The following is a 26,815-nucleotide window of genomic DNA, read 5'->3' on the forward strand; positions in this document are numbered from 1 at the left end:
CAGGGAGCGGTGCTATTAACAAATCAAAGGGCAAAACTGGTAAACAAAGGCTGCCTTTCTCCATCCGTTACAGGCTGGGAGGCTTTGATCCTTGTTTCTGCAAAGTAGGGTCAAGCTCTGCCTCTCCATCATTTCTAGGACAGGCGACAGGCAGCCTGTCAGCCAGGCTAGCCCAGCAACTGTCTGAACCTTCTCAGAGGAAGAAACTGGAAAACAATGTGCTGGGGTGGGTCCTCCTTGCCTTGGGTGTCTGGCTTCAACTTAGGGTTCAAGAGTGTGTGTATCTTCTCTCTGCTTGGGCTTGGAAGCAGGAAGGTGAGTCCCTTCACCTGGACAGGTTGCAGACAGCTGCCAGCGGACCTGCGTGACTCTGCTTCCTCACACACAGGCCGTTGGTAGTACCAAACTCCCTTTGGACAGAATTCTGCCACGCCGCAGATAACTGCCTGGTTGCTCGGCCACTTTGCAGTTCTAAACGCTGCTTTCTCATCATGAAATTCATTTGGGCTTTAGTCTTAATGAAGAGTGATTGATGCCTTCATCTATTACAGAAATGATGCTGCTGAGGATACTTAACATATAGACGATGAGAGACCATCGAGTCACTGGTCGGGTTAACTGTGTGTGCACACAGGCGGTGGGGGGGTGTCTGTGTGTGTCCCCTTTTCTCTTCCTCTCCATCTGTCCCTCTCGCTCATGTGAAATTACACACATTGGCAGCCCCCCATGTTTACTTACACCCAAGACAAGGACTTCCAGAAAAAAAAGCCACGTTTTTATAAGGAAAATGATTGAGAAGATAGGGGCTTAGAAAATAAGCTCTGAAAGAGCCTTGCTTTAGTGTTTTGTTTTGTTTTTTTAATTTGGACTTCTTTAGAACCGAAACTCTTCTCTACACGGGAGCCTAAAGCTTCCAGCTCCATCCATCAGTCTCCCTGGCCCAGAATCCCGAGAACGCCTGCGAACCAGGAACGCGTTTTCTCGGGGGAATTTCATTACTGAAAGGGCTCATTAGGAAAGACATTAAAATACGAATTACCTCATAAACTATTTAGTTGTGTACCCAGTGGGAGTGTGTACTTACGAGGGCCTGAGCTTTTCACAAATAGAGCTAATCAATTAAGCTTCATTAGAAACTGAGGGGGTTTTAAAAAGATTGGATAAGTCAGGGACAACTACAAAAGGACTTGACAGGAAAAAACCATCTTCTGTGACACACCTGCTTAAGCTAATTAGCAGCTTTTGAGTACAGTGGGCCACTCGAGGTTTCCTGTCTAGGGTCAGAATCTCCGCAGGTTCGATGGTACCCAGATCAGATCAGAGCGTCTCGCAACTCGAGGTGCCTATGAATCACCTGAGGGCCTTACTAGAATGCAGGTTTACATTTAGAATGCCTGACATCCTGCATTTCCAACGAGCCCCCAGGTGATGCGGATGCTGCAGGTTCAGGGACCCCACTCTGAGCAGCAAGGTGTCAGATTATGTAATTTAGCTGCAAGACACAATCCAAGTAGCCTTCACGGGGTTAAAATGGGCTGCCACAGGCTGGTGCCACGCTGAACATAATTCTTGTTGCTCTCCGTGGCGTGATCGAATGCGGGCTGCCCTTGTAACTGAGCTTTCTTTCCCCTTGTATTGCTAGAGACTTTGGTCTTGCTAATATTAATGGGGAAAATTTTATGTAACACTATAAAAAGGGGCCCATTGTAAAATTAGCTTTGTATCTCCTTAGAGACCAACTTCTAAAGGAAATTCTACAGCACATTTTTAAGAGTCAGACGGAAGGCGAGAGACAGTTTTCTCTTCCCCTCGCAACAAGGAAATAGTCTGCCAGGCTCTGCTATCTCACATCCAGGCCCTACGCTAGTGCGGAGCTGGACCCTCACCCCGTCCCCACCCCCTCACCGGAGCCCCCAGACGGGCTCTCAGAGGAGGGAAGGAACGTTCTCGGCAAAACAGGGAGCCAAGGTGTCCTGTGTGACGGGACATTGTTAATCCTGGAAGCAGACCCTGCTGGCGTATCAGAAAACAGCAGGGTTCATCACTTCACAAATCGTGCCACTTGTCAGCTCAGTCGCTGCAGGGGGGGGGAAGGAAAGCTCTCTCCCCTCTAGACAGCTCCGAGCCCCTTGCTCTGGAGGTGCAGATACCTCTGCTCCAGGCCGCGGGGTTCTGCCCTGTCATAGCAGACATGGGTTCAAGGTCACAACAGAGGCCACAGCCATGGATAGAGATGAGGGTGTGCCTGCTCTTTCTCAGCTCTCAGGATACAGCTGGACCCTTTGGGCAGGGTCACGGCACTGACGCAATACAAAGACCTCATCATACCTCACCTTGGCTTGGACTCGTGCAGTGGGGCGCTGCTCTGCTTCCCAAACTCCATGCTGTTCTCTAGGCCATCGAGCATGTGGCTTAGAATATGGCCAAATAAAAGGAAGAGTCCCCTTGGGTTGTGAATGTAGAGATATGGCACGTGGACCTCAAAAATCTGTTCCTGGTTCAGTGGCTGTGGCAAACAACAACTTATGGACTCAGGGGCCTGCTCCCACCCTATTAAACATCCCCTGTTAACAATCACACTTTTGGTCCTGCTTCGGAGAATACTTAAACACTGCGTATTGGCCAGAACACGGCTGAAAGAGCTATGCGAATACGACATATGGACAGCTTTCATCTTCCTCTGGAGAAATGATGGGACTAGGGTGAGGAAGAGAGGTACCCAGGGCACGTGATCTTAGAGGACACTTACTCTCCTAATGGGCAAAGTCATCCTTTGCATTACCCTGAGAGTGGGTGATTTATTAAATTTGTACCCTGGCACCTCTCTCGTCTCACCCTAGTTTAGCCCTGCTTTCAAGATTCATACACAAACCAATCTGCAAGTCACCGTGCTTGTCAGGGGAGAGTTCTTCATTGGACAGGCCAGCCCAGCATGCTGAGGCCTTCCAGATTCCCAAGGAACTTCCACTGGAATTCAAGATAAGATTTTGCAGAGGCATATCACAGGGTCCTGGTCAGGGTTTTGGTTAAGATTTTAAGATTTAAATAATTTTCATATTACTTTTGGAAACTAGTATGGGCTGAGTTCTCACCACCCCGCTCCTGGCCAATTCATGTTGAAGTCCTAAGCTCTAGTACCAAGTCCTAAGTCCTAGTACCTCTAATGGGCACTATGTTTGGAGAAAGGGCCTTTGATGAGGTAATTAAGTCATATGGATGGGCTCTGATCGAATATGACTGTTGTCCTTATAAGAATCGGAGATTGGGACACACACACACACACACACACACACAGAGGAAGAGCGTGTGAAGACACAGGGAGAAAGTGGCCAGCAACAAACCAAGGAGAAAGGTCTGGAACAGAGCCTTCCCTTGTAGTTCTCTAAAGGAACTAAACCTGCTGACAGCTTACCCTTGGACTTCTAGCCCCCAGAATGGTAAGAATGGCAACGTAGAGATACGGTAGAGACAATGGTAATAACGGAATGGTAATACATTTCTGTTATTTAAGCTGCCCAGTCTGTGGCGCTTTGTTACTGCCGCTCCGACAAGCCAATGCAGAAACAGTTTTCTAAGTGTTGTCCACTTCTCTGTTTTGTTTTGTTTTGTTTTCAAAAATAGCCCTGACTGCCCTGGCTGGGTGGCTCAGCTGGTTGGAGCACTGTCCCGTACAACAAAAGGTTATGGGTTCGATCCCGGGTCAGGGCACATACCCAAGTAGGGGGTTCGATTCCCAGTCAGGGTGTGTACAGGAGGCAAACAAATGGTGTTTCTCTCATGTTGATATTTTTTTTCTTTCTCTCCTCTCCTCTCTCTTTAAAATCAATAAAAACATATTCTCAGGTGAGGATTTAGAAAAAAATAGCCTTGATCACCATGGACAACTAGCCATAGCACCTTAGGGTCTACACTGTCATCTCAATTCTCAGACAATGAAAACAAAGATCAAGAAAGAAACAGTCTGTGATACTGGTTGCAAATTTCCCAAGTATATCATCAGAGGTGAATGAGGGTGGGAGGGGCAGGAACATGTTTTAAGGAATCATAGAGACAGCGTCTAGGTGGACGGAAGTGTTAGAAAACGTTGTTGTTATCAAAGACGAAGGGCTTGTTCTCTGTCTGAGATGAAGTAAGCATACAGAATCACTTTGATTAGTTCGGTCCTTGCAGGGGGAAGATTTAATCTTTCTCTAGGTCATCTCCATCACTCCTGTCTCTGGTTCTGATGCTAAAAAGAATCAATCAATTGCTCCAACATCAAAAAGTCACAATATATCAATCGAATGTGAGAACAGCATGCTGCAGCTATTTTTAAGGGCTATGAAAATGTCAATATCTTAAGCCGATAGGAGATGCGTGTCTTTGCTAATGACGAATCCCAGGGACATTGATTTCTATGGTCAAATGATCATCATTCCTCTGGTTTCTAAATCCAGTAATGGTGTGGAATAGCCATAATGGAGCTCACAGTAATAAAAGAAGAGAAAGTTCAAAACATTCTTAACTCCAGAGGTATTGAGCTGTCTTTTTAAAATGTAATACATCTTGACTGATAAAAAGGCTCACGCTGCAAAAGGCGGTACCAGGCATATGCTCCCCTCAGAGAGAAACACCGTTTCCTTTTCTTCCCGCTGCAGCCCAGGTGGCTGCCTCCACAGCAGATAAAAAGCATTGTCCCCAGGGATGGTGGTAGGGGGCTCCTGTTCCATACTACTCATTCTCCTCTCAACACATGTACAGGGACTCTCTCAGATACATTGAGGAATAAAAGGCTTTTGTGGGCAGCCCTGGGAAAGTAACATCTCTGACCTTCCGTGTGAGAAAAGCAGTGTTTTGAGTTCTGAATGACTGACTTTAAAACACACTTTGGGGACACCACTCCTGCGTGAGAGTCAGGTCTGCCTTAACGGGGTTGTTTGCAGAAGGATCCACTGTGAAGTCCCACCGGCAACACTGTAAACCCTTTGAAATGTGCTCCGCCCCATAGCACTTTCAGAAACTCAACGACCTGTAGTCTGGTAGAAATCAGTTAATTTAACACGTGCGTAGAAAATTCACTGTGTGGCCAGGTAATATGTTCATCATGTGTTCTTGGTCCTGAGAAGCTCGAAGCACAAAGTACAGATAGAACACCACCCTTTGGAATTCCTTTTGCCTGGATAAATACCAAACTACATTTTGGAAATTGCATTCTAAGTGATAATGGGAAAAAAAATTCTCCTTTTCTCCCAAACCACTCACGCCTTTTCCAACTGCCTTTTGTTTTCTAAAGAATTAGACATCAGGATGGATTTTCTGTTGGGGAAGGATGAAGAGGCAAGCCTGGGTTATCTCATTATAAAGAGGGTTTACACACTGATCTGCAAAAGTGGTTTTCCCTGATTTTGCTCACCATTTCATACAATTTCTAAAGACCTGGTCTCAGCCTGAGTCTCAGAGCACTTCAGAGTAGTTTTTTTAAGAACTTTCTCTGTCACTCCCTGGAATCCTCTTCCAAAATGAATTCCTTCAAACAAATTTCTGTGACTGCTGTTTCCCTAACAACAAAGTACATCATAATCCTAGAAATGGAAGCCCAAGTGGCTTTGGTGATAAGCAAGACCTCAGCTGCACTTTGTAGGCACTTCCTGCAAAGGAAAAATACCAAACTGAACAGGGAAGCGTCTTTATCTGTAATTTCAGGGAATAAATGGCCAGCGATAAGCTTTATAAGACCTGATTGTACAATTCAGAGAGTAAAATTCATATATGTATATAATCATTTACTGCTATTTTTATTGGATCTGTGTAAGTCATCTGCCCCATAACTTGCCTAGAACGGCTTCAAATTTATTGGCATGCACAGGCTGCTTTTACAAAAGTCTCCAGTTTCCAGCCTACATATCAGCCAGTGATTTGCATAATCCTTAATAGTCCCCTCCCCAATCCTTTTTTCTGCCACCTAATGCAAACAAGATCTGGCTCCAGCTTCCCCCAATAATCCATGCTAACACCATTTAGAAGGGAGGCTATTCCATGTAAGCTGGCACAGCCGAATAAGCTCCCCATTGTATAAGCGCCAGTCCCCGCAGAAAGGCATTAATGAGTATGCCAGTGGGGAGAGCCCACGGCGTCTCCATTGCTTGCTGGACCCTAACTCTGGAAGAACTTTGTGAAACTTAAGTGTTTTTTTAAACCAAGATAAGGAATTTAACTCTACGCCCTTGCTTGAACCCTAACAGCTCTTCAACACCCAGATCAAAACAACAACTTCAGGAAGACTGAAGTCTGGCCTGATCCTGTGATTCTCTTCCCAACACCCAATAATCAGGCTCTCCTCCGCACTCAAAATATAGTTTCTTGGTAATTTATTATGGCTTCTACCTTGCCCATATAAACATAAGTTAAATAGAGGTTGATACTGTGTCTTATCCATCTTTGGAAAATCCACAGCTACAGCATAAACAACAAATGCTCCTTTAATACATATTGGATTGGCCAAAAAGTCTGTTTAGTTTTTTCCATAAAACAAAAAGAGACATTTTTTATTTTCACCAATAACTTTATTGATTTGTATATTTTGAGTATGTTGGCTCTCTCTCATATGATAATAATGTTGATTGTTCTCAATTAATGTCCCAATTTGATCACTTTCAACTTCAACTGATCTGCCCGACCGTGGAGCATCATCCAGGGAAAAATCTCCAGCACGAAACTTCTAAAAACACTTTTGACACTTTTGATCAGTCACAGCGCCTTCTCCATACACTGCACAAATCTTTTTGCATTTGAGTTGCCTTTTTACCTTTCTTTAAATAATAAAGCATAATATGCCAAAAATGTTGCATATTTTCTGCCATCTTCAATATTAAAATGGCTACATAACAATTCACCAATTTTGGTAAGTTTTTTTTAATGCATGCTGATATGACAGCTATCACAATACAATATAACAAAATTGTTTCAAATGATGTTAAAGACAATTGAGTGCTACTAGAGCCATTGTACAGCAAAAACCAAACGAACCTTTTGGCCAACTCAATACATGCAAACATATTTTTAAAATGAATTTAAAAGCTATCTTTTAAATGTGATTTCTTCCCCAGCACCTCCAGGCTTTGGCTCACTCTGCTTATTCTCCCTGGAAAGCCTTCCCCTTCCATCCTTTGAATCTGCTTAGACCAGGGCTGTTGCCCAGAAATTTCTGTGATGATGGAAATGTTCCTTCTCTCTGCTGTCCAATATGGTAGCCACTCGTCCCATGTGCCTGTTGAACACTCAACATGTGACTAGTGCAACTCAGAACTTCATTTTAAACAGTATTTTATGTTAATGAGTTTAACATTTCAATGGCCACACATAGGTAGGAGCTACTGTGTTGGAGAGCATCAGAGCTCGACCCTTTGGAGATACTGCCTGAAGGGCCACACAGGTCTCATCACCATCACCATAGAGGCTACTTTGTATTTGCCTTGATCATAACATTCATCACAACACACTTAGTTGTCCATTTATCTATCTGATTCCCTCCTTGGACTGTGAGTTCCTAAAGGCTTGAGTTATGCCCAGTTTTATCCCCCAAAACCAAGTATAATCCTGGCATTTTAGAGGTGCTCGATAAAGAATTTCTCAATGGAAGGATGAATAAATGAACTGGCGGCTCTGTGGACTGGTAGAGAGATTTCTTCATATGTATGTAATAAATCTACAAAACAGATCTCGTGGAACCAAGCGAGTGGGAACTAACAGATTAATGTGGTGACGTGACAAATTGTCTCTGTCTACGGAGCATGCACGGCCCTTCAGCTTATCTTTCCTTACAAATGCATGCCCTTTCTTTGCATAATTGGAATTTAGGAACAACTCACTTATAGACTCCTGGTCCTTAAGCCATGACTCTGTCCAGACTTGCTCTTTAAGAAAATTCCCAGGAGATAAAGTTCACTGCAATGATGGAGTGAGATAAACATGCTTTTGCTGTTGATCCCATGTTCTCACATACCCCATACTGGCCTACAGAACAGCTGGACTCATTCATCAGGCTTGAAAATAATCAAGTCTTCACACCCTGTTATCACGGGTATGGCTGTTCCAAAGGGTATGTTGGCAAAGAGCCCCCTTTACCATGTCCCAGAGACAACCGCCTCCCCTCCCTGGTCCTGGGCAGCTCTCTCCCTCCTTCACCAGCATTTCTTCCAAGCTTACTTGCAGAGCATAAGGGAAGCTCTCACTGAAAGTTATAATGATCCTGGATGTTTTGGAAAAAAAATAAATGCCAAATGTTGGCATGGCACTGCTCGTGACATTTTAGGGTACATAGTTGAGTCTCACGGCTAGACAGAGTCCAAATATTTGTATAATTTAAAGTAATTTGTACAGACATAGTAAAAGTCTATTTTAGGCAATGGAATTTAATATATATATTCCTTGGTGAGCCTTTGGTCTTTTGTGTAATTTTAGCCCTAACTTTTAACTTTAAAATATTTCATGTTATAAAATGTTTTCATATTTATATGTTTGCGAACAAACTGTAAAACAATAACAAGTATTTGAAATTTTAAAATATGCTGTGCTGAACTCTATTTTTTAAATGTTTTTAATGAAAAACTTTTTTAAGGTCATTTTTTATTCCTGTGTATTTCAATGAATTGGTGAATTCAGAGCAACAGCTGTGTCACTCCCCTGGGTTTCCACACCCAAGTCTCTAACGTGCACAGACATTTAATGCACTGATCAAAAATAAGGTACTTAGCCTCTCTCAGTCTCACTCTCCTCTTCTATTAGACCATGAACTTTGTACATGTGCGTTCTTTTTAATTGAAGCATAGTTGTTGTACAAGATTATATTAGTTTTAGGTGCACAACATAGAGATTTGACTTTTAAGTACCTTACGACATGATCACCACTGGAAGTCTGGAAACCATCTGTCACCATAGAAAGTTATTACAAAATTATCTACTCTATTCTTTATGCTGTACGTTACATCCATGCAAGTATGTTTTAAACATAATGAGTCAAACCCATGAGAGAAAGAGAAGTATGCTTTAAAGCAAGAAAAAAATATTTTAATACACACACATACACACACACACGGTCTATCAGAAAAATTCCAGCCATTGTTAATAGGATAAGAATGGATTGTGCAACATCAATGTAATCTGGCAGCCAGAGAGAGTGGACTGGAATGTCCATGCGTGAACAATGACAACTTCACTGTACTAGTCAGTGGGGGCGGTAGATGCCATTGAGTGAGCATGTGTACTGTGTGGCCATTGCATTCAAAATGACTGAGCAAGTAGAGCAACGAATCTTCATCCAATTTTGCATTAAGCTTGAACATTCCCTGTGGAAACTATTCGGATGATTCAGAAGGCCTCAGCTATGGGCAACTGGTGATTGGCAGCTTCATCACGACAATGTGCCCATTCATGCATCACTCTTTTGCAGAGTTGTTTGATGAAACATCAAATCACCCAGGTGACCCAGCTCCCCTACAGCCCAGATTTAGCACCCTGCAACTTCTGGGTTTTCCCAAAACTACAATTACCTTTGAAAAGGAAGAGATTTCAACAGAGATTTTCCTGAATCTCTGTTGATGAGATTCAGGAAAATACAACAGGGCAGCTAATGGCAACTGGGAGAACTGTGTGAGGTCCCAAGGTGCCTACTTTGAAGAGGACTGAGGCGTCACTGTCCTATGTACAATGTTTCTTGTATCTTATATCTTCTTCAATAGATGTCTCTATTTTTCATATTACATGGCTGGATACCTTCTGGACAGACCTCGTAGAGAGATAGGTACTATGCCAAATGCTTTCCCCGTTATTACCTTGTTCAGTCTGCAGAAGCACTCTTTAAGAGAGGCCCCACCATTATCCCCATTCTGTAGATGCAGAAAGGAGGAACAGAGAGGCTAAGCAACCAGGTCATGCAGTTAGGATTTGAAGTCAGGCTGTCTGCTTCTCTGGTCTCTATTCTCCATTAATGCTTTATTTTGCTCAAAAGAACAAAACAAAACAAAACAAAAACACCCCACCTTATTCATAATTCCAGGTGACAGCTATGGCTCCATAAGAGGTTAACCTGATAGTCTAGTGAAAGGTGTAAGAATGTTTTATATATCTTAAAATATGAGCTAGCAGTCATTATTAACATTGAGACTTTGTATTTTCCAATTTAGTATTCGAGGTTTCAAATATTAGAAGATAACCCTCAAATTTCATGATCATAGTAACTGGAACTTCTGCCGGGGCACATTTTTTGAACTGAATTTGCTGCACAGCTCTGGGTGGGATATGACAGTGAGTCTGGCCCTCCCTCCAGGGCCAGGATTGCAATTGGGTTTTTATTCATTGCTTGTTGTGCTGGGTGCAGGGAAATTATGTACCACATGCATGGGTTTGGGGATTCATAACAACATCAGCCAAAACCCTCAGGAATGTCAGGGGCCTAATGTTTAATGAAAAGGAGGCCTTACCCTGGCCAGGTGGCTCAGTTGAGCATCATTCCCATGCACCAAAAGGTTGTGGGTTCAATCCCCAGCCTGGGTACCTACCTAGGCTGTGGGTTCAATCCCTGGTCAGGGTGCATACAGAAGGCAACAGATTAATGTTTTTTTCTCTCTCTCTCTCTGTCTCTCTATCTCCCCCTCCCTGCATTTCTCTCTCTCTATAATCAATAAACATATCAAGTTAGGATTTAAAAAAATAGAAAGTAGGCCTAGGGCAGAGTTGATGCTAATGATAAATATTTGCCGAGTCATTGCCACTGCTTCCATGCTTCCACCCCTGCTGGAAGCCAGTTACCATGCTATTTTTAAGTTGCCAAACCAAAGACCTGGCATGGAAGGGTTGGATCCCAGAGCTGGGCTCCAGTTGTCCGTCTGCCATTTGCAGGCTGAGTGACTGGGCCCTGCGCTCTGTACATCAGTTTACTTGCCTGTAAAAACAGGGATCCTGACCTCACAGGACAGTTGAGAGGATTAAATAATAATACATGTAAATGCCGAGTCTAAGTACGTTCTATGCAGTTCCTCACTGCGTCTTCACTAAATGGAAACCACAAGGCGATGGGGCCCACAATCTGCACTCAGTGCATGTTTGATAGTATCATAGAATTAATTACTCATATTCATTCATTTGACAAAGAGATATTTTGTGGCAACGATGTACTAGCATTCAGATGCCTCCCTTCAGAGAACCTAGGTACTAGTAAGGAGGCTACAGTTAACAGAAGACTCACGAAACCTTAAATGTTACTACATTCATGGCACATTGTGGGAAGGTAGGATTCTTTGGAAAAGTCAGCAAAGCTGGAAGAAATAGAAGGCAGCCGGAAAAGAGGAAACCAAATACGAGATGGGTCGACTCCATAAAAGACGCGGTGGGAGTGAGTGTACAGGAGTGGGGTGGGGCTGCTGAAAACAGGACGCTGTGGACATCACCCGAGTGTGCGGTCACCAGGAGTCAGAGCCGACTCAACAGCACATGACAGCAACAATATGACCCCGTGGGGCTTAAGCAGTTTTATATTTCCTGTCTAACATCCTTGCTTGAGAATGGACTCAGCAACATGTCACCGCCAGCAATGAGCTTAATCAATGTAAGTCCATATACTTACATAGAGACTGGTGACATGAGAATAGTCGGAGGCTGATTTCTCATAAATGGGATAAGAGCGGGATCCCTGGACATCCTACCTCAGGTAATTGTGAAAGACGCAACCATAGCTGCAGTTTATCTAAGATACTAAGTAAACAAAGGCGGGGCAGATAAACACAGAAATTGTGGGGCAGCCACACTGATATTCCTAGAGAAGCCAATATTTTTGAAATAAATAAGCTGAAACACTATAAATATCAAAAAAGTTAAGGAGATTTTTTTTCAAAAATCCACAAAACACTGTGTTTCTAAGTGAAAGTCAATAAGCAAAATGAAATAATATACTAAAAACCTAAGTTATTTTAAGGTAGGCATTAGTCTTAGAAACAAACATACAATTGGTAAAGTAAGGTAGTAAAGCCCGCCAATTAATAAGAACTTGAAAAATGCAGTGGAGGGGAGACCACCTACTCTTATCATTTGCTCCCTGGATTCCAATACTGACCCCAAGTAAGAAAAATTGCCTTAAAGTACAGAAATGTAACAAAGGAAAAAATTAAGTGGCCAAGAAATACAGAAAAAGACGTGCACATCACCCACAGTGTAAGAAATGCAAACAAACCTGGCGAAGATTTTGTTAAAAAATGATAATGCTTAATACTTCTGAAAATACTATAAGATAAATACCTTCTGTCTATAGGCAGGAATTAAGTAAGGTTAGTATACATTTTAAGAAATTTGACAGCATATATACAAAGTCTTTAAAATATTTGTTCCCTTAGAACTGGTCATTCTAAGTTTGGGAATCTATCCTAAAGGAAATAATCAAAAATGTAACTCAATAACTTCAGATCAATTTTTTGTTTATTTTTATAGTGAATGGGTTATTTCTTGTAGAGAAAATCTAAATTTCAAGAAATATAAACAAGAAACAGTTAAATTTTTACGTGATACCATAGGATGAATTATATAATTATTAAAATGCTTTCACAAGCTACTTAATGATACAGGAAACTACTCATAATATCACATGAAACTTTGTAAAAGCAGGATGTAAATTGTATATTTAGTATATACCTAATTTTGATACATTACATATATGAACAGAAAAAGAAGACAAAGAACTTTTTTTCGTTTTAATGTATCCCCATAGTTTGCCACAAAACAGCTGACCCTTGAACAGCACAAGTTTCAATTGTACAGATCCACTTATACACAACATTTTTCCAATAAATATACAGTCAAGCCTCCTTACCCTGGGTTTCACATCCACGAGTTCAACAAACCTTCGGTTGAAAACGGTATTTTCCATCGCCGTTTAGAATCCGCCTATGCGGAGGGCCAACTTAAGTTATATGTGGATTTTCGACTGTATGTGGGGGTCTGTACCCTCAACCCCTGCCTTGTCCAAGGGTCAACTGTGAATTAATCCTGAACCAAAACTACATCAGAATCCTGAGTTTACCTATGTTTTAAAAAGTACTAGAGTCTTGGGCCTGCACCGAGGGGAATCTCAATATTGAAGTAGCCAAACACCTTCAGATAAAACATTTCATCTTCATGTGGTGATGTGTCCAGGGCGCAGAGGTTGCAGGCAGGGCTTGTCGTCAGAGCTACACTTGGCCGTGGCTGGCAGAGCCCCCAGGCACCAATGTAGGGATCTGGGAAACTGTGGGGAGGATTCCCACCTGCTCAAATATCTCTTTCCCACCCACTTGTCATGGGTCCTGAAGTTCTACCATTGCTGAATCCACCATCTGACACGTTCCACCTTATCCCTGGAACTTCAAAACAAAACAAAAGCCCACAGTGCGGGGTGACATACTAAGTCACAGTAACATCTTCCTCTAAATTCGTGTATTAGACTTCCCTTCCTTCGTTCTATCAACAAACATTTATCAGGTGCACAGAATGTGCTGGAGAGAACCAATCTGGGAACATGCAGCTGAATCTCACTGGCTTCTGTTCTAAGGGGTCCACAGGCTAGCGGTGAGGCGGCCACATAGACAATGGCACATAATAAAGCTCTACAGGAACGAGATAAAAAGGTACACACGGAGTCTAACCTAGCAGCAGGCGTGGCTCCTGTCTCACTAAGGAACTCGAGAAGACTTCACAGGAAAGGCGCTCTGTTGAAATCAGGTTATTGCCTCGCCCCTTTGGTTGCACTGTTAATCTCTAGGATCCAAGGCCACAGTTGGATGAAAATCGTATCTCCCTTAAACACATCTTTTCCAGTGACTGCAAAAACTGTTTTCAAATCAAAATTCTTGATGTTTATTTTTAACGTTTGGGACTTAACTATTCTGAGAATCTAATGATTCATCTTATTCGTACTAAGGCAAATACACAACCTAGCTTTTCAAATGAACAGCGGATTTAATAAAAAGACAATTTTAAAAGGATACCAAGGAGAAAGGCATGCTTTGTTAGTTTTAGACTTGAAGATTGCAGTCTCTTTTTGATTTTTTAAGAAAAAAATCCAAATCTTTAGAAAAACTTTGCCTCCTTTATCTGCCCCGGTGTCCTGCCTTCTTCCAGCCTCCACAAGGCACGCAATTTCTGAGAGATCTTCCGTACTCTCCACATACAAAACCAAATCAAGGCAAAGCCATCACCGCCAAGTGCAAAGAAAACTTTCATTATTAGTTGTGCTGGCAAAAATCTGGGAAAGTGTAAGCTACAAAAATTCCAAGAGAAAAAGACTGAAATATATCTCTCCAAAGCAGAACTTCCCTGTAACCACATTTGTGAATGTTCTTCTTTTTTTTCCCCTGCCAATTCTGACACAAGCTGGATTTATTTGCACAGTGTCCCAAAGCAGACAGGGACACACATGCGCACACACGCACGTAAACACACAGAGGAGACATGCCTGAAAGCTGTCTGAGGGGCCGTTCTGAAGCAGACCCTGTGCCGCGTCCTTGCCCAAGTGCGTCTGACTTCGGGCTGGGGAACATTAAACAAACCCAAAACAAGACAAGGCAATGCGCGTGCTGGGCTGGATGACAGAGGCAGCCAGCAAATATGGGATTGTATTTCACCTATTGCCATGGTTACCAAAACAGGGCAGATACTGGCAGAAAGAGAAAGAAATAAAACTGGGAAGACAATGAGTCCTAGGAGAATGTCTGAAGGTGCGTGAGGACCCGCGGATGCGGGTGGAGCGGGGACAGCCAAGAGAAGAGACCCGACTGTGAGGGACATGCCCACACCCAGGTGTGTGTGAGCAGTGGGCTCTGTCGCCGCTCCACACCAGCACAACTCAGGTCCCCGAAAGCCCATTAAGATCCACGCTGCCCCAAAATACACAGCGATGAGACACAGGAAGTTTAGTTTTGCTTGGTGGCAGGCAAAATGAAGGTAGCTTGTGCCAGGTGCCAAGAGTGTACCCACACTCTGGATGACAAGTAAGAATAGCTTAGTGGTCTCACGTCAAGATCCCCGAGTCTCAGGAAGAATTATGGAGAATTGGGCCCATTCCTTTGGGCAACCTGATGATTAGTTTCAATTCCCAGTTGATATAAAAGGGGAAAAAAGCTTATTCACCCACTTCTACCCCAGCTACTTTGCCTCACTAACCAAACTCTGCAAAAAAATGCTTCAGGAGACACCCCCTTTAGAAAGTTCACTGTCACAGCAACTGACAGATGGCTTTCCTATAAACTCCTGACCAGCACATGGAGAGTGGAGTTCTTTACACTTGAAACCCAGAATCTGGGTTCTAATTCCCCTTCTTTTGCTAATTAGCTATGTGACCTTGGACAAGTTATTAACTTGAGCTTTAGGTCTTTGTTTCGCAAAGGAAAGGATTTTGCTAAAATAATCCCCAAGTTCCTTTCCTGCTTGTGAATTGCCAATGAATTTCCTTTGGAATTTGGTGATTCATAGGCAATTGATAACCTCTTAAATTCTCATTTTCAAAACAATATATTAAATACATAATCGCATGCATTTGGGTTTCTGGTCTACACATGGAATACAAATTGTGTAGGAATTTATTCCGTTCTGCAGAAATGCAAACAAACAGCCGCTAGCTCTGGTTAATGATCTCATAAGCGAATCACTTACATTTTATTTAAAAATAGCACAATATAATTCTAAATTAAACTTTCTGCGGTTTAAAGGGGCGAAATGGCAATGACATAAGGAAGGTTATACTTTCTGCCAACAGAAAGGAGCTGGGCCTTCTATTTGTTCTTAGAGAAGTGTTTCCACTCCAGATCTTCGAAAACAATAGCTGAGCTCAAATTCAGCACTCGTCTTGGACACGTGGAAATCGGGGTCAGCCTTCTGTCCAGCGTTTAGTGGATGAGAACTGGAGAATCTAATAGGCACAAGCTAATTGATGGCTGGGCCTGCGCTATTAATTTGAGGCTCAGGACCTGCTTTTATTCAGAGTGAATCACCAGGGGGACACCAGGGACAGCATGAAATAGTAGAAACAGGGCAAAATCAAAGAAGACTTGGGCTCAGGGCCTGGTTATGTCACTGGATGACACTGGAAGAGTCACCTCTCGTGTCTATAAGATGAGGATCATCATATTTCCCCGTTGACCCTACTGGGCTGCTATGAGGCTCCAGTGAGACCAGGTATATGAAAGTGCTTCGTGATTTGGCAAGTGCTCTACTAGTACAAATTCATAGGATGATCATCGCCACTGCTGGCAAAACATTATGGTTTAGAGCCAGGACCAAGGGCCCAGGGCCCGGGCTCACATCGCAGCCCTGTATTTATCTCACCAGCTTGTATCTTTACAACCTACCCATCCTCTCAGCTTATTCATGTATGAAATGAGATTCAGAATAGTACCTCCCTCGTCAGATGGTGGAGGATTAAGTAAGATAATACATTGCAAAATGCTTAACACAGTTTCTGACACACACACAAGTACTTGATTAATGTCAACAATTACTGTTTTCTACCATGGTGTTTTAAGAAGGCAAATTGCCTTTACAAATGAGATCCATCATATAGATTAATGACAATGTAGATTTTTTATGGTTGTTATTGTCATGGACTCTTACATAATTGCTATTTATCTGCATATTCGACAGCGGATTTTCACAGCTGTGAGGTTAGGGAAATTCTGAAAGTATGTGGCCACCTTGGTTCATCCAATCATTGTGTTTTGGCTCTAGGGACACAGGGCTGCCGACGCAACTCAAAAGTTGATGAGAACTTCTTTAAGGTCAACAGAACTTCCTGCCTCACCACACAGCTTCTAAGAAGCAGACAACCTAATTCAACCACCTTTTTAAAAAAAATTTTTATTTCTGCATTTCAAGGAAGTGAAGCTGGGATGCTTAAAGCAAAAAGGCAAATGGCAGAAGTGCATTTCTCAAAAGTGCCAGAGAGATGTTACCTGGAGACTGTCCTTTCATGTGAACAAACTTTCCAGGCACCTCCATGTGGAGCCGGGCTTCTCTGTGATTTATCTGTTGGACAGTGGGTGGCCAAGGGGCACTGCAGGCAAACAGTTATCCACCTCGATAATTAGGGAGGGAAAGGCAAACACAAACACACCCAGGTTGACATTCAAAACAAAGTGGAGATTTAACCGTGATTTCTCACTACACCACCCCAGTTCTTGTCTGCCAATCTGCCAGGAGGGAACCAGAGCCAAGAAAAAAAAAGTGCTGTTAGTAATCTATCCGTACAGCTGATTTGGAAAAAGCATAATTCTGGGCAGAAGACGGAAGGCCTGAGTTGGGAGCCCAGCTTTGTGTGCACAAAAATGGTGGCATGATCTCCCTAAATCTTTACCAGGTTTTGGTGTGCTCATTTGTAAAATGAGGAATTTGGGCAAGGTCTTTACTAAGTACTCTCCATCTCTAAAAACCCTGACTCTCCAGTCTTTTCCATTTCTTCCATTCGTTCATTAATATATGTATTTATGTCTGCATTCAGTAAACTGTAAACCTAATTGTGGATGAAGTATTGACAGTTGATGACCAAAATACAGCACCACCAGTCTCTCACAATGGAAGAAATGGCATATTGATCACTCTCAATTCCTAGGAGGGCAATGATATTCCAATTCCCTTTTCTAAGGAACAGGAATATTGCTTCTCTCTCAAGGAAAAGATATGATAGGGTTTTTTCTAGATATCTTTCAAAGCAAATTAACTTAGTCAGCTACTCCTTAGCATTACTCAACTTAGCATTTATCTGCTTTTATCCTTTCCTTCTCAGCCATGCTCTTGTTTTCTACCCACACCACCCTACCCCCATTTTCACGGCTAGGGTTTTGTTCCTTCCCATAATTTTAATCTAGCTCAACTCAATTCCTGAAGGAACTCATGAGGTCTTTCTCAGTACATGGAGCTTACGCAATGCAACAATTACCTTCAAGGAGTTTCCAGTTGGTCGAATGGAAAATATGAAACCGCAAGAAAAAAATGTGTTTGGAGAAGGACACAGAAAAGCTGGACCAGTCAGCGAGGCCACAGAGCCTGGTTAGACCCAGGCGGATGTTCCATACTACCAACCACTCGTCATCCTTTCCAAGTTATCTACAGGTCTGCACTATCCTTGCCATTCTTGTCTCCCTTTTGTATATAAATATAAATTAACCCCAAAGAATGTGATTTGATCTGCTGGTTACTGATATCGGGAAGCTGTAGGATGTTATTGACTAAAGGATAAATGTTTTGATGAAAAGGTTTTGTCACATTAGCCTTTGCTAAGTGATGTGTCGTGGGGCCAGTTTTCTAACTACTTGGAGCTTCAATTGTTCCAGCTGTAAAATGGGGATAACACCCATGTCACGGTGCCATCCTGCAGAGGAAATCAGGTGACAGCTGTGGCACACACCTTCTCCTGAGTATCAGGGCTCCCCGGGTTACACTGACCCTGCCCCAACTCAAGGTGAAATCTGGGCAGAGTGGCCAGAGTCCTCTGTGAAGGGCTCCATTTTAGTGAGTTTCAATATGGTGATAGCCACCTCATCATTAAGGAGACAGGCTTACGTCTCATTAGGTATATGGACAAGTCCCTCCCACTTCTTTTTTAGCTTCCAACCTATTACGGTTTTCTTAAAAAAAAAAAAAAAAGGAACACTTTTTCACGGCTGGTTAAAATTGATCTAATTCTCACAAATAGAAGTGAACACAAATCCACATAATTCCAGAATCACGTGTACCCAGCAGAGGCTGGAAATGTGTCCCTGTCCATCCGGCCTCTGCCTTGTCCTCCCTTTTCAGTTCTCTGTGCTCACTCCTCTCTGTACTTCCCTTTCCCCTTTGGATGGTCAAAATGTCCACCAGGTAGCCCATGAATTTCCTTCCCAGCAGGCCCCGTTCTCATGGAAGACAGACACTGATCCCAGGACTCCGGGGGAAGAGCCTGTGGTTTGGGGTGGTTAGAAAGATGGAAGGCTCTCACAAATCCGAGTCTGCTCTGACCCCGAAACGGAGCCCAATATGCACGCATCACTTGTAAATTTATGAAGCCATATGGCCGTTGGCTTAATTCTTCTGAACAATATTCCATAAAACTAAATTATAATCTGCCAGAATTATGATAAAACCAGCTTGGACAGATGTGGCTACAATACATTGAAGTCACTGCTTGATACTAATATACATTATTAAGTCAAAAGAACACATGCTTCTTGATTTAGGATGTCCCAGATGAACGCTCTCTCCCATAATAGAAATGACAGATTTGGGGCAAGGAAAATGGATATATTCTACTAAGCAATCACTAGTCAGGCAGCTTCTAACAAAACTGCCTTTACAACAATCCTGTCTTACGCTCTTGTCCACCTCCCAGACCTCCCAGTTTCGCCAGAGATTCAGGACGATGCCTTTTGTCAGGGGCCAACAGGGAGTGTGAAATGAACACCTCTGTCCCCAGCAGAACGGGCCTGCGGGGTTGTGTGTGGGCGGCACCTCTCTGGTTTCTCCTGTGCTCTGAGAACACACCCCACAGAGTGCATTCATCACAATAGCCCATGTGTGACCTTTGGAAAAGTCCTTGAAAACAGTGAAACAAGAGTCTCAGTTGAAATCTGGAATCCATTCCAGTCTCGCACAGGAAGAAAATTAGGCATAGAACAACAAAGCCCACAGTTCTGAGAAACCTGGGGAGGCTCTGGCTGACATTAAAATCATAGATTTTTTTTTCTTTACTACTTTGTATTTCATAAAAGCTTTTCATCTAAGTAACCCAAAACTGCTAGAAAATACTGTGCAGTTAGTAGATGGCAATTACTGGTTTCTCCAGTGAATAGTGCAAGCAGAATAAGAATAGAGATGCTGAGTAATGTATTCAAAGCCATTTACTTAACACTTTTGCAAGCTAACTAGGTAAATGCTATTCTTCCACAATATAAGTGGCCAATACTACCATTTTCCCCTTTGGGTAAACCTATTGGCAATAACGGGGTGAGGTGTGGAAGCTTGGGGTAGACAGAATAGCTGTGTTCCCTAAGCCCCAACGCCATCACAGAGTTCATTTGCCTGGAAACATTTATTCACTTAGAACATGAATCAGCAGAGTAGTGTGCTTGCTCAGTAAATTTAACTCGGCAAACATTTGTGGGGTAACACTATTTTTATAAGTGCAGACCAATTCCCTTCTGTCGCTAGCTGATACTATTTGCTATTAATTTGCCATACCATATGTTTTTATTTCATACATATAAGTAATTATAAGCCTGTACTCCCTTTGGAAAATTTTTTCCTTCTTTGCCAGCAAGAAGAGGGGCAGGACACTCTGAGTCAAGTGGTAGCATAAAACCCAGTGAAAATCAATTGGCAGGGAAATTTGGTTTGGAATTGTGCTTTAGAATCCACCTCAAGTGTGTCTGGGAGGTCCCTCCAAAGGATACAGACCCTGAACCGAACAAGACGATTCAGAAATAATCCATCTGGGGCATCGCATCTGAAGCTCAGACCAGAGCACTTATTCACACACATGAATAACTTAATTTTGTTTTTTTCTTAAGTACCTTCACAGTTCATTTTTTATTTTCCTTAAAAAAAAAAAGTAAATGGCATTACTCTGGTCTCCAAAACAGATGCCAGTTTGAACTATACTCTGCCAGCAAGTATTTGGTTTGGCACTGCAGGACTTGAGTTGAAAAATATTTGCCGATTCCAAAAAGATTTAACAAGCTTTGCTGAAGATGTCGGTGCCATCTGGCACATCACAGAGGCTGTGGCACAGCAAAGAGGACTCTCTTGACCACAGATTTTATTTGCCAGAGGTAGCCAACACTGGGAGTTCAGTCGCTTCCTTGGGTCAAGAAACTGCAAGTTAAATGAGTGAAGTTTCCAAAAGAAAGTGACCAATGCCGTTTAAAAAAAAAAAAAACAACTTGCTGCCACTGAAAATGAACTCACTGGGGTTTTTTTGATGGCTAATTTTCAGAACTGTCAAGCACATCCTCACAGCAGCCACCAAACACGGTCCCTAATACGGTCAGTCAGCAAATCAAATAAATCTCCAACTTCTAGCAAAAGCGATCCTTCAGTAGCAGATACTAAAACCTTTGCTGCGCTGTATTTTGTTGTCATCTGATGCCCGCCTAATTGTGCTGTTAGAATTTAACTATAGGCACGTTGAATGGCATTCTTCAAGGAACTTCAGTAAATAAAACCAGCAAACTTACAATACTTTATATTGCAAAGTTGGAGATGCAATGCTTTCCCTTAATATTTAGTGGAACATAAATGCATGAATCTATCACTGTGATTGCAAAGGCTGACCTTACTGCCCATAAGCCTCAGATGTTAACAGTCCCCAAAGGCTGTCACCTGAAGTCACGTGTTTCAGTTATCCAGGGAGAAAACAAGGCTCTGATCCTTTCCAACCAATGTCACGTCTGACAACTATGAAATGCAAAATTATTTCCGTAATAGTGTGTGCTTACATACATGTTTTCAAGGATGTGGGGGCAGGAAGGATGGCATTGAAACAACGACCCCCTTGAAGAAGAGAAACTCTGGATTATTTTTAATTTCAGGTTATGGGCAAATACACACATTCTTGGGAATATCCCACCTCAACGCCTGTGGATCTCCCCAAACTTCTGCACATCCCTTTCACCAAGGCCACGAGTTAACCCGGTACTTGTTACACGGTCATCTACTGCAAGGTTCGGTAACAAATATCCTTAAAGAAAGAGCTAGGCTCTGCACTGCCTTTCCATAGAAAGGTCTCTTCACCAAAACATAGCCAAGCCCTCTACCTGACTTGACCCAAATGTGGAAGTCAGAGTAGAAATCAAAAGGAAAAGTCAGGAAATAACAAAAGGGGGATTATAAGTGCTATTTACCATTTTGGCTTCCGAATGCATGGGCTGGACTTGAGGAGAAGCACAGGGGTTGCTGAGAGTCGGGCCTTGCATTCCCAGGAGGTTGGAGTTGACTGACATTTGTCTCTCCATCTAAGAGAAAGGAAAGCAACAGAGTCAGAAGTCTGGGAAAGGCAGCCTAGATCATAGACAAAGCTGCATTTCTCTTTCAAGTGCATCGTTTAGAATAACTTTGAATAACTGTGGAGAAAGCCATGGTTTGTTGAAGGGTCACCCTTGAACCCAACCACATCAAAGAATCACCCAAAGCTACGCCTTCTATAGAAGATGCGCTGAGCCAGAGAACTAGGTTGTCATGTAGATCATTTCCAAACAAAAGTATGGGATATTTCCCCGTTTGCAAAACATCCAACCACCATGAATTATGCTGATTTTTATAGCTATAAAGAATAACATATGCATAGAAAAATGCTGGAAGGATAGATAACATACCAAATGGTTATCTCAGGCTATCTGTGGTATTTTTCCCCTCCCTAAATTTTATACACAGACAGGATTCATTTTAGCAGTAAGTAAAAATAAAATTAATTTTAAAAGTACTCTTGGTAGGTCGTCCTTACTCATGAACACACCTGAAATGATCCAACCCAGGTGTTTATCCCCTGCCTCTGGCACGTGTCTTCCTTCTTGTTAACCTAGTCATGACCCTACACAGGGGCCGTTTCAGGCCTCACGGTGGGACTAGGCCTTTCAGCAGGTGAAGAAAGCAGCCGAGGCTTCGGTATGACATGATCAACTGACCTCACATCGTCCTGCTGACCTGCCATTGTGTCTAGAATTAACATCATTCAAATATCTGCATCGGGTTCTGGCTTTTTTTTGTCTCCACAGTGTCCCTATTAAAAAGGAAATACAGCAAAATCTCCTTTTCAGTCATGGAAGAAAGTGTTTGACGCAGATTTTCTGTTTAGTAGAAAATTAGCACTTTTCAAAGAACCAAAATAAGGCAAATATATGGGTGGGGCAGAAGTAGGTTTACAGTTGGGAGTATGCAAAACTCCGAGTTTATTCTTATATTATCATTAATTATTGGATTATTTTCCATACAAACAAGTGTAAGCCTACACTTTTGCCCCGCCCTCTATTTTATACTGAAATCACACAGAAAATAATGAGATGTTTCTAAGGGTATTCTTCAGTGCAAGAGATTTTCCCATTTGTCAAAGGATGGAAATGAACACAATGGTCGGAAACCTTAGGGAACCAAGTTTCTGCTCACAGTCAGTCTAGGTAGTCCTGGAAAATACAGAGTTCGTTATGGCTGCGGGGAAGCTCACAGAGCAGAGTTGAGAGTGACAGTTGAACTAAATGACCCTTTAATGTCTTTTCCATTGTTGAGAGTCGGTGACTGCAATTCCTGCTGTGCCCACCCCAGGGGCAGGGCGTGATTATGACACTGGATTCGTTTATCTGTCATCTACAGTGTAGGGGTATGTCAAACTCAGTTTCAAAAGGAACTATTTCAAGAATGTTCTATTTGTTCTTAGAGTACTTCTGCAAAACCTTTTGAGGCTTTACCAATTCAGTAAAATAAAATACACCCATATTCCCCCAAATCTCCAGGCCATATAGGAACTTTAATTTTTTAAATTCTCTTTTAAAATCATGATAAAATAGTGCCATTAACTACATCTGTGTACTCTAATTCTTAAATCGTAAAGAAGATTGCTCTGAAAAATGCCTATTACTGATAACTCCCACTTCCAGAGGCCGGGGGATAGGATCATTGGCGCAGCATTTGACCCATTTTTTCTGATTGGTGACCCTCTCCTGGAGGGAAATCAAATCCACATGCGCATTTGTTCCCATTTCCAAAGGAGGAGGATCATCCATCCAGAAGCACGGATGCCGGTCCAGAGGGTCCCAGGCTACCAGCCCTCGTGCACTACAAGCATGAGAGGGGCCTGCTTGCAGCCTCCGGACCTGCAGTCAGCCGTGCTTCCCACTCTTCAGAAAAAGTTCAGTCTATGACTATTTCTACCCCGTGACTCACAGATTAAACAGAATATTGAAAACAGGCTGACTTCTCTATCTAAAAAATTGCACATTTCCCTCTAAATAATTATAGGGGGTCAGCAAGAGCCTCTTCAAAACAACTGTTTGGGGCTTCACACTAACAAGGCTCCGCACGACGAGTGTGGCTTTGATGAGGGGACTAGAACAAGGGGTCAGAAGATGGGAGTGGCTTTGCTGAACACAAAGCAACATTTAGCACTGTCGGTGAAACATCCAGCTAAAGGAGTTCACTTTTTTTTTTTTTTTTGAGCGTCTTTTCTCTGGAAACAAATTGGAGAACAGGAGCTAAAATGTCTGTCCTTCACTGGGCTTTTGTTATAATAAATGGACGCTCATATTCCCAAATTACTTAAGCATTTGACTTTCAAGACAGGATATCACACCCCAGTGATCTCTGTGAAGGCGATGCCTGCCTTGTTCTTCAACACGTCCCAGCACCTAGCACAGTAGCTGGCCCCCAGAAGGTGCTCAGCAAGACTTTGTGGAATGAAGGCATGAATCAACAAATCCATCATTTTGTTTCAGACCTGAGGCTTCGTGAGTGTGTGGCATAACGACAGGCTACAAATCAGTGAAGAATTTCATCTTTCCCTGCAGACATAGACTTTCCTTCAGACCCAGGGAATCGTGGTCCTGGGGCAGGAACTCTAGAAGAAGACCACGCTTGAAATGCCAGAGTGACAGCGTAGGAGCTGGTGACTTCATGATAAGGAAGAAAGGGCCCAGATGGCTAGGGGCTGAAACTTTCAGGACATGCTTTTTGGACATTTTATATTAATTTTAATTAGTTAATATCAGTGTCATTCTGGATCTCAGTTTCTCGACCACGGCACTATGGACAATTTGGGCAAAATAATTTAGTTGCAGGGCCCATCCTGTGCACTGTAGAATGTTTAACAGTGTCCCTCTCTTTGACTCACTAGATGTCAGCTGCACCCCAGTCGTGAAAACCAACAGCATCTCCAGGTACTGCCCCAAATCATCCCGGGTCGACAAGCACCGCTCTAGACTGATGCTGCAGATGTGGCCACGGAACATGTCATTGATGTGGGGTTGGGCCCTCCTGTGCGGGATCATCCCTGTCGGTCTACGTGGCTCTGAGCCATGTGCCCGATCCTCTGTTTCAATTCTGAAGCATCAACAGGAGGTCAAGTTGTACGATGCAGTGACGCAGCGGCACAACAAGGAGGGGCGGGAAACACGCACCAGTTACCTTCCTCTGGGCCAAGTGTCCCACATTTGTCCCTGGGATTGGCACACAGTTGAGTCAAATGGAAAAAAGGTTACCATAGTCATATTTCTCTGAACAATGCATCGGCTTTCTGAGAGGAGACTAATTTTGGATAGGAGGAGTTTAGAGCCAAAACGGAGACAGACAGAGGTGGAAGTCCTTCCAATGAGTTGGGTTGTATAAAACCTGGGGTAATAACATTGACGGTGCTGTTTTTCTTTCACTGAAAGATGTTTTTACGTTGAGCAACGCAGGTGAAGTCAGGCAGCTCATCTGGCCCGATTTTGCAAAGACTGTTTCTAGCCTCAACTGCCCGATATTTATAGCGGGCACATCCATGTGTCTGAACCAGGGCCACCATACCCTCCCCACTCCTCTGCCTCCAATTGGATAGAGGAGCAGCCCACTCAACCTGCCAAAATCTGAGCTGCTCAGTGAGTTTAGATGTGTGTTCTAGTCACTACTCTTCACTCACGAGCTGTGTGGCATCATACAATCCCTTCAACTTCTTACTCTTCAGCTTTACATCTGTAAGATGAGTATGTCAATAATCACAGCTTTCATATTCCCACAGGTTTACTGTGATAGCAAAATGAAATAACAAAGGGAGACAATTCTTTAAAATGCCAAAATGCCCTGCAAGGCACTGGCGATATTGTCGTGGGAGGGTTTTAGTAGAATTGTCATGCCACCTCTGGGGTTTTTTGAGAACTCTAGTGGCCCCATGAATAATACCAGCCACCAAATGTCCAGCAATGCACAATGCCGGGGAGGATGAAGAAGAAGCACAGGCAAGGGATCCCATGGAAGGAGAGCAGTGTACTCTGGAATAATCTGTATTTCCCATCTACGTCCATCTGTTGTTTTCAAAGAGGGGCAGGATAATATAATGATGAGAGGGTAGACTCGGAAGTCAGTCTACCTGGATTTCAAAACTGAATCCATCACCTACTGGCTCTGTGACTTTAGTCAAGTTACTCAGTTTCCTCATCTGTAAGATGGGGGTAAGAACCACACATACCTCATAGGATTACTGTGAGAAAGGAGGGAATGTATGTAGCAGGTAGAGGTTGAGAAGAGTGAGCTCTGAAGCCAGAATGCCTGGGTTCAAATCTCAGCTGCTCTGCTTCTCAGACGAACAAGTTCCTGGCCTTACTTTGCTCATTTAAATGGGGGTAGTATTAGTACCTACCTCCTAGGACTGTTTCATGTGTTGATAAAGTGCCTAGAGACTGACTAACACATGAGAGGTACCGGACAAATGCTGTTCAAATAATTAACAGAATGTGATATGCATGAATACATGTTAGTCATATGTGCCACTGTGTCATTTTCATCATTACTCTGAGCCCTGGCTGGACCACTCACTGTCAGTTTAAGGGTACTCTGTAAACAGCCCAGTGTAGACTTTGCAGGAGTCATAAACTGTGTCCCTGAATGAATTCCATTCCCTGGGTGTGTCAAGGTCACTTGTCACCAGCAGGATGATGAGCCCATGCCTCACTAAGGAAGCACTGAAGGACAGGGAAAGCCAGCAAGATGCCTAGGGACAGACAACGAGACACTCAAAGCCACTTGGCACCCAGCTCAACTCCATCCAGAAGGAGCTGCCTTCTTCTCAGTCAGCTGAAAGCTCAGCCTTTCCTCTCCCTTTTCAAAGGGG

The 26,815-nt window shown here is 43.0% G+C and overlaps 1 protein-coding gene across 3 annotated transcripts in view; it reads right to left on the reverse strand.

The window, feature by feature from the left end:
* Nucleotides 1-26,815, reverse strand: part of CREB5 (cAMP responsive element binding protein 5) — a 374,435-nt gene that overhangs the window by 65,565 nt on the left and 282,055 nt on the right. For all 3 annotated transcript variants that reach the window (XM_053927053.1, XM_024562990.3, XM_024562992.2), the window contains one exon: nt 21,867-21,977. In XM_053927053.1, the coding sequence (XP_053783028.1) occupies nt 21,867-21,977 (111 nt within the window). The remainder of the gene's footprint in view (nt 1-21,866; nt 21,978-26,815) is intronic.

The sequence above is a fragment of the Desmodus rotundus genome, chromosome 6, assembly GCF_022682495.2.
Source record: "Desmodus rotundus isolate HL8 chromosome 6, HLdesRot8A.1, whole genome shotgun sequence".
In the NCBI taxonomy this organism is placed as follows: domain Eukaryota; kingdom Metazoa; phylum Chordata; class Mammalia; order Chiroptera; family Phyllostomidae; genus Desmodus; species Desmodus rotundus.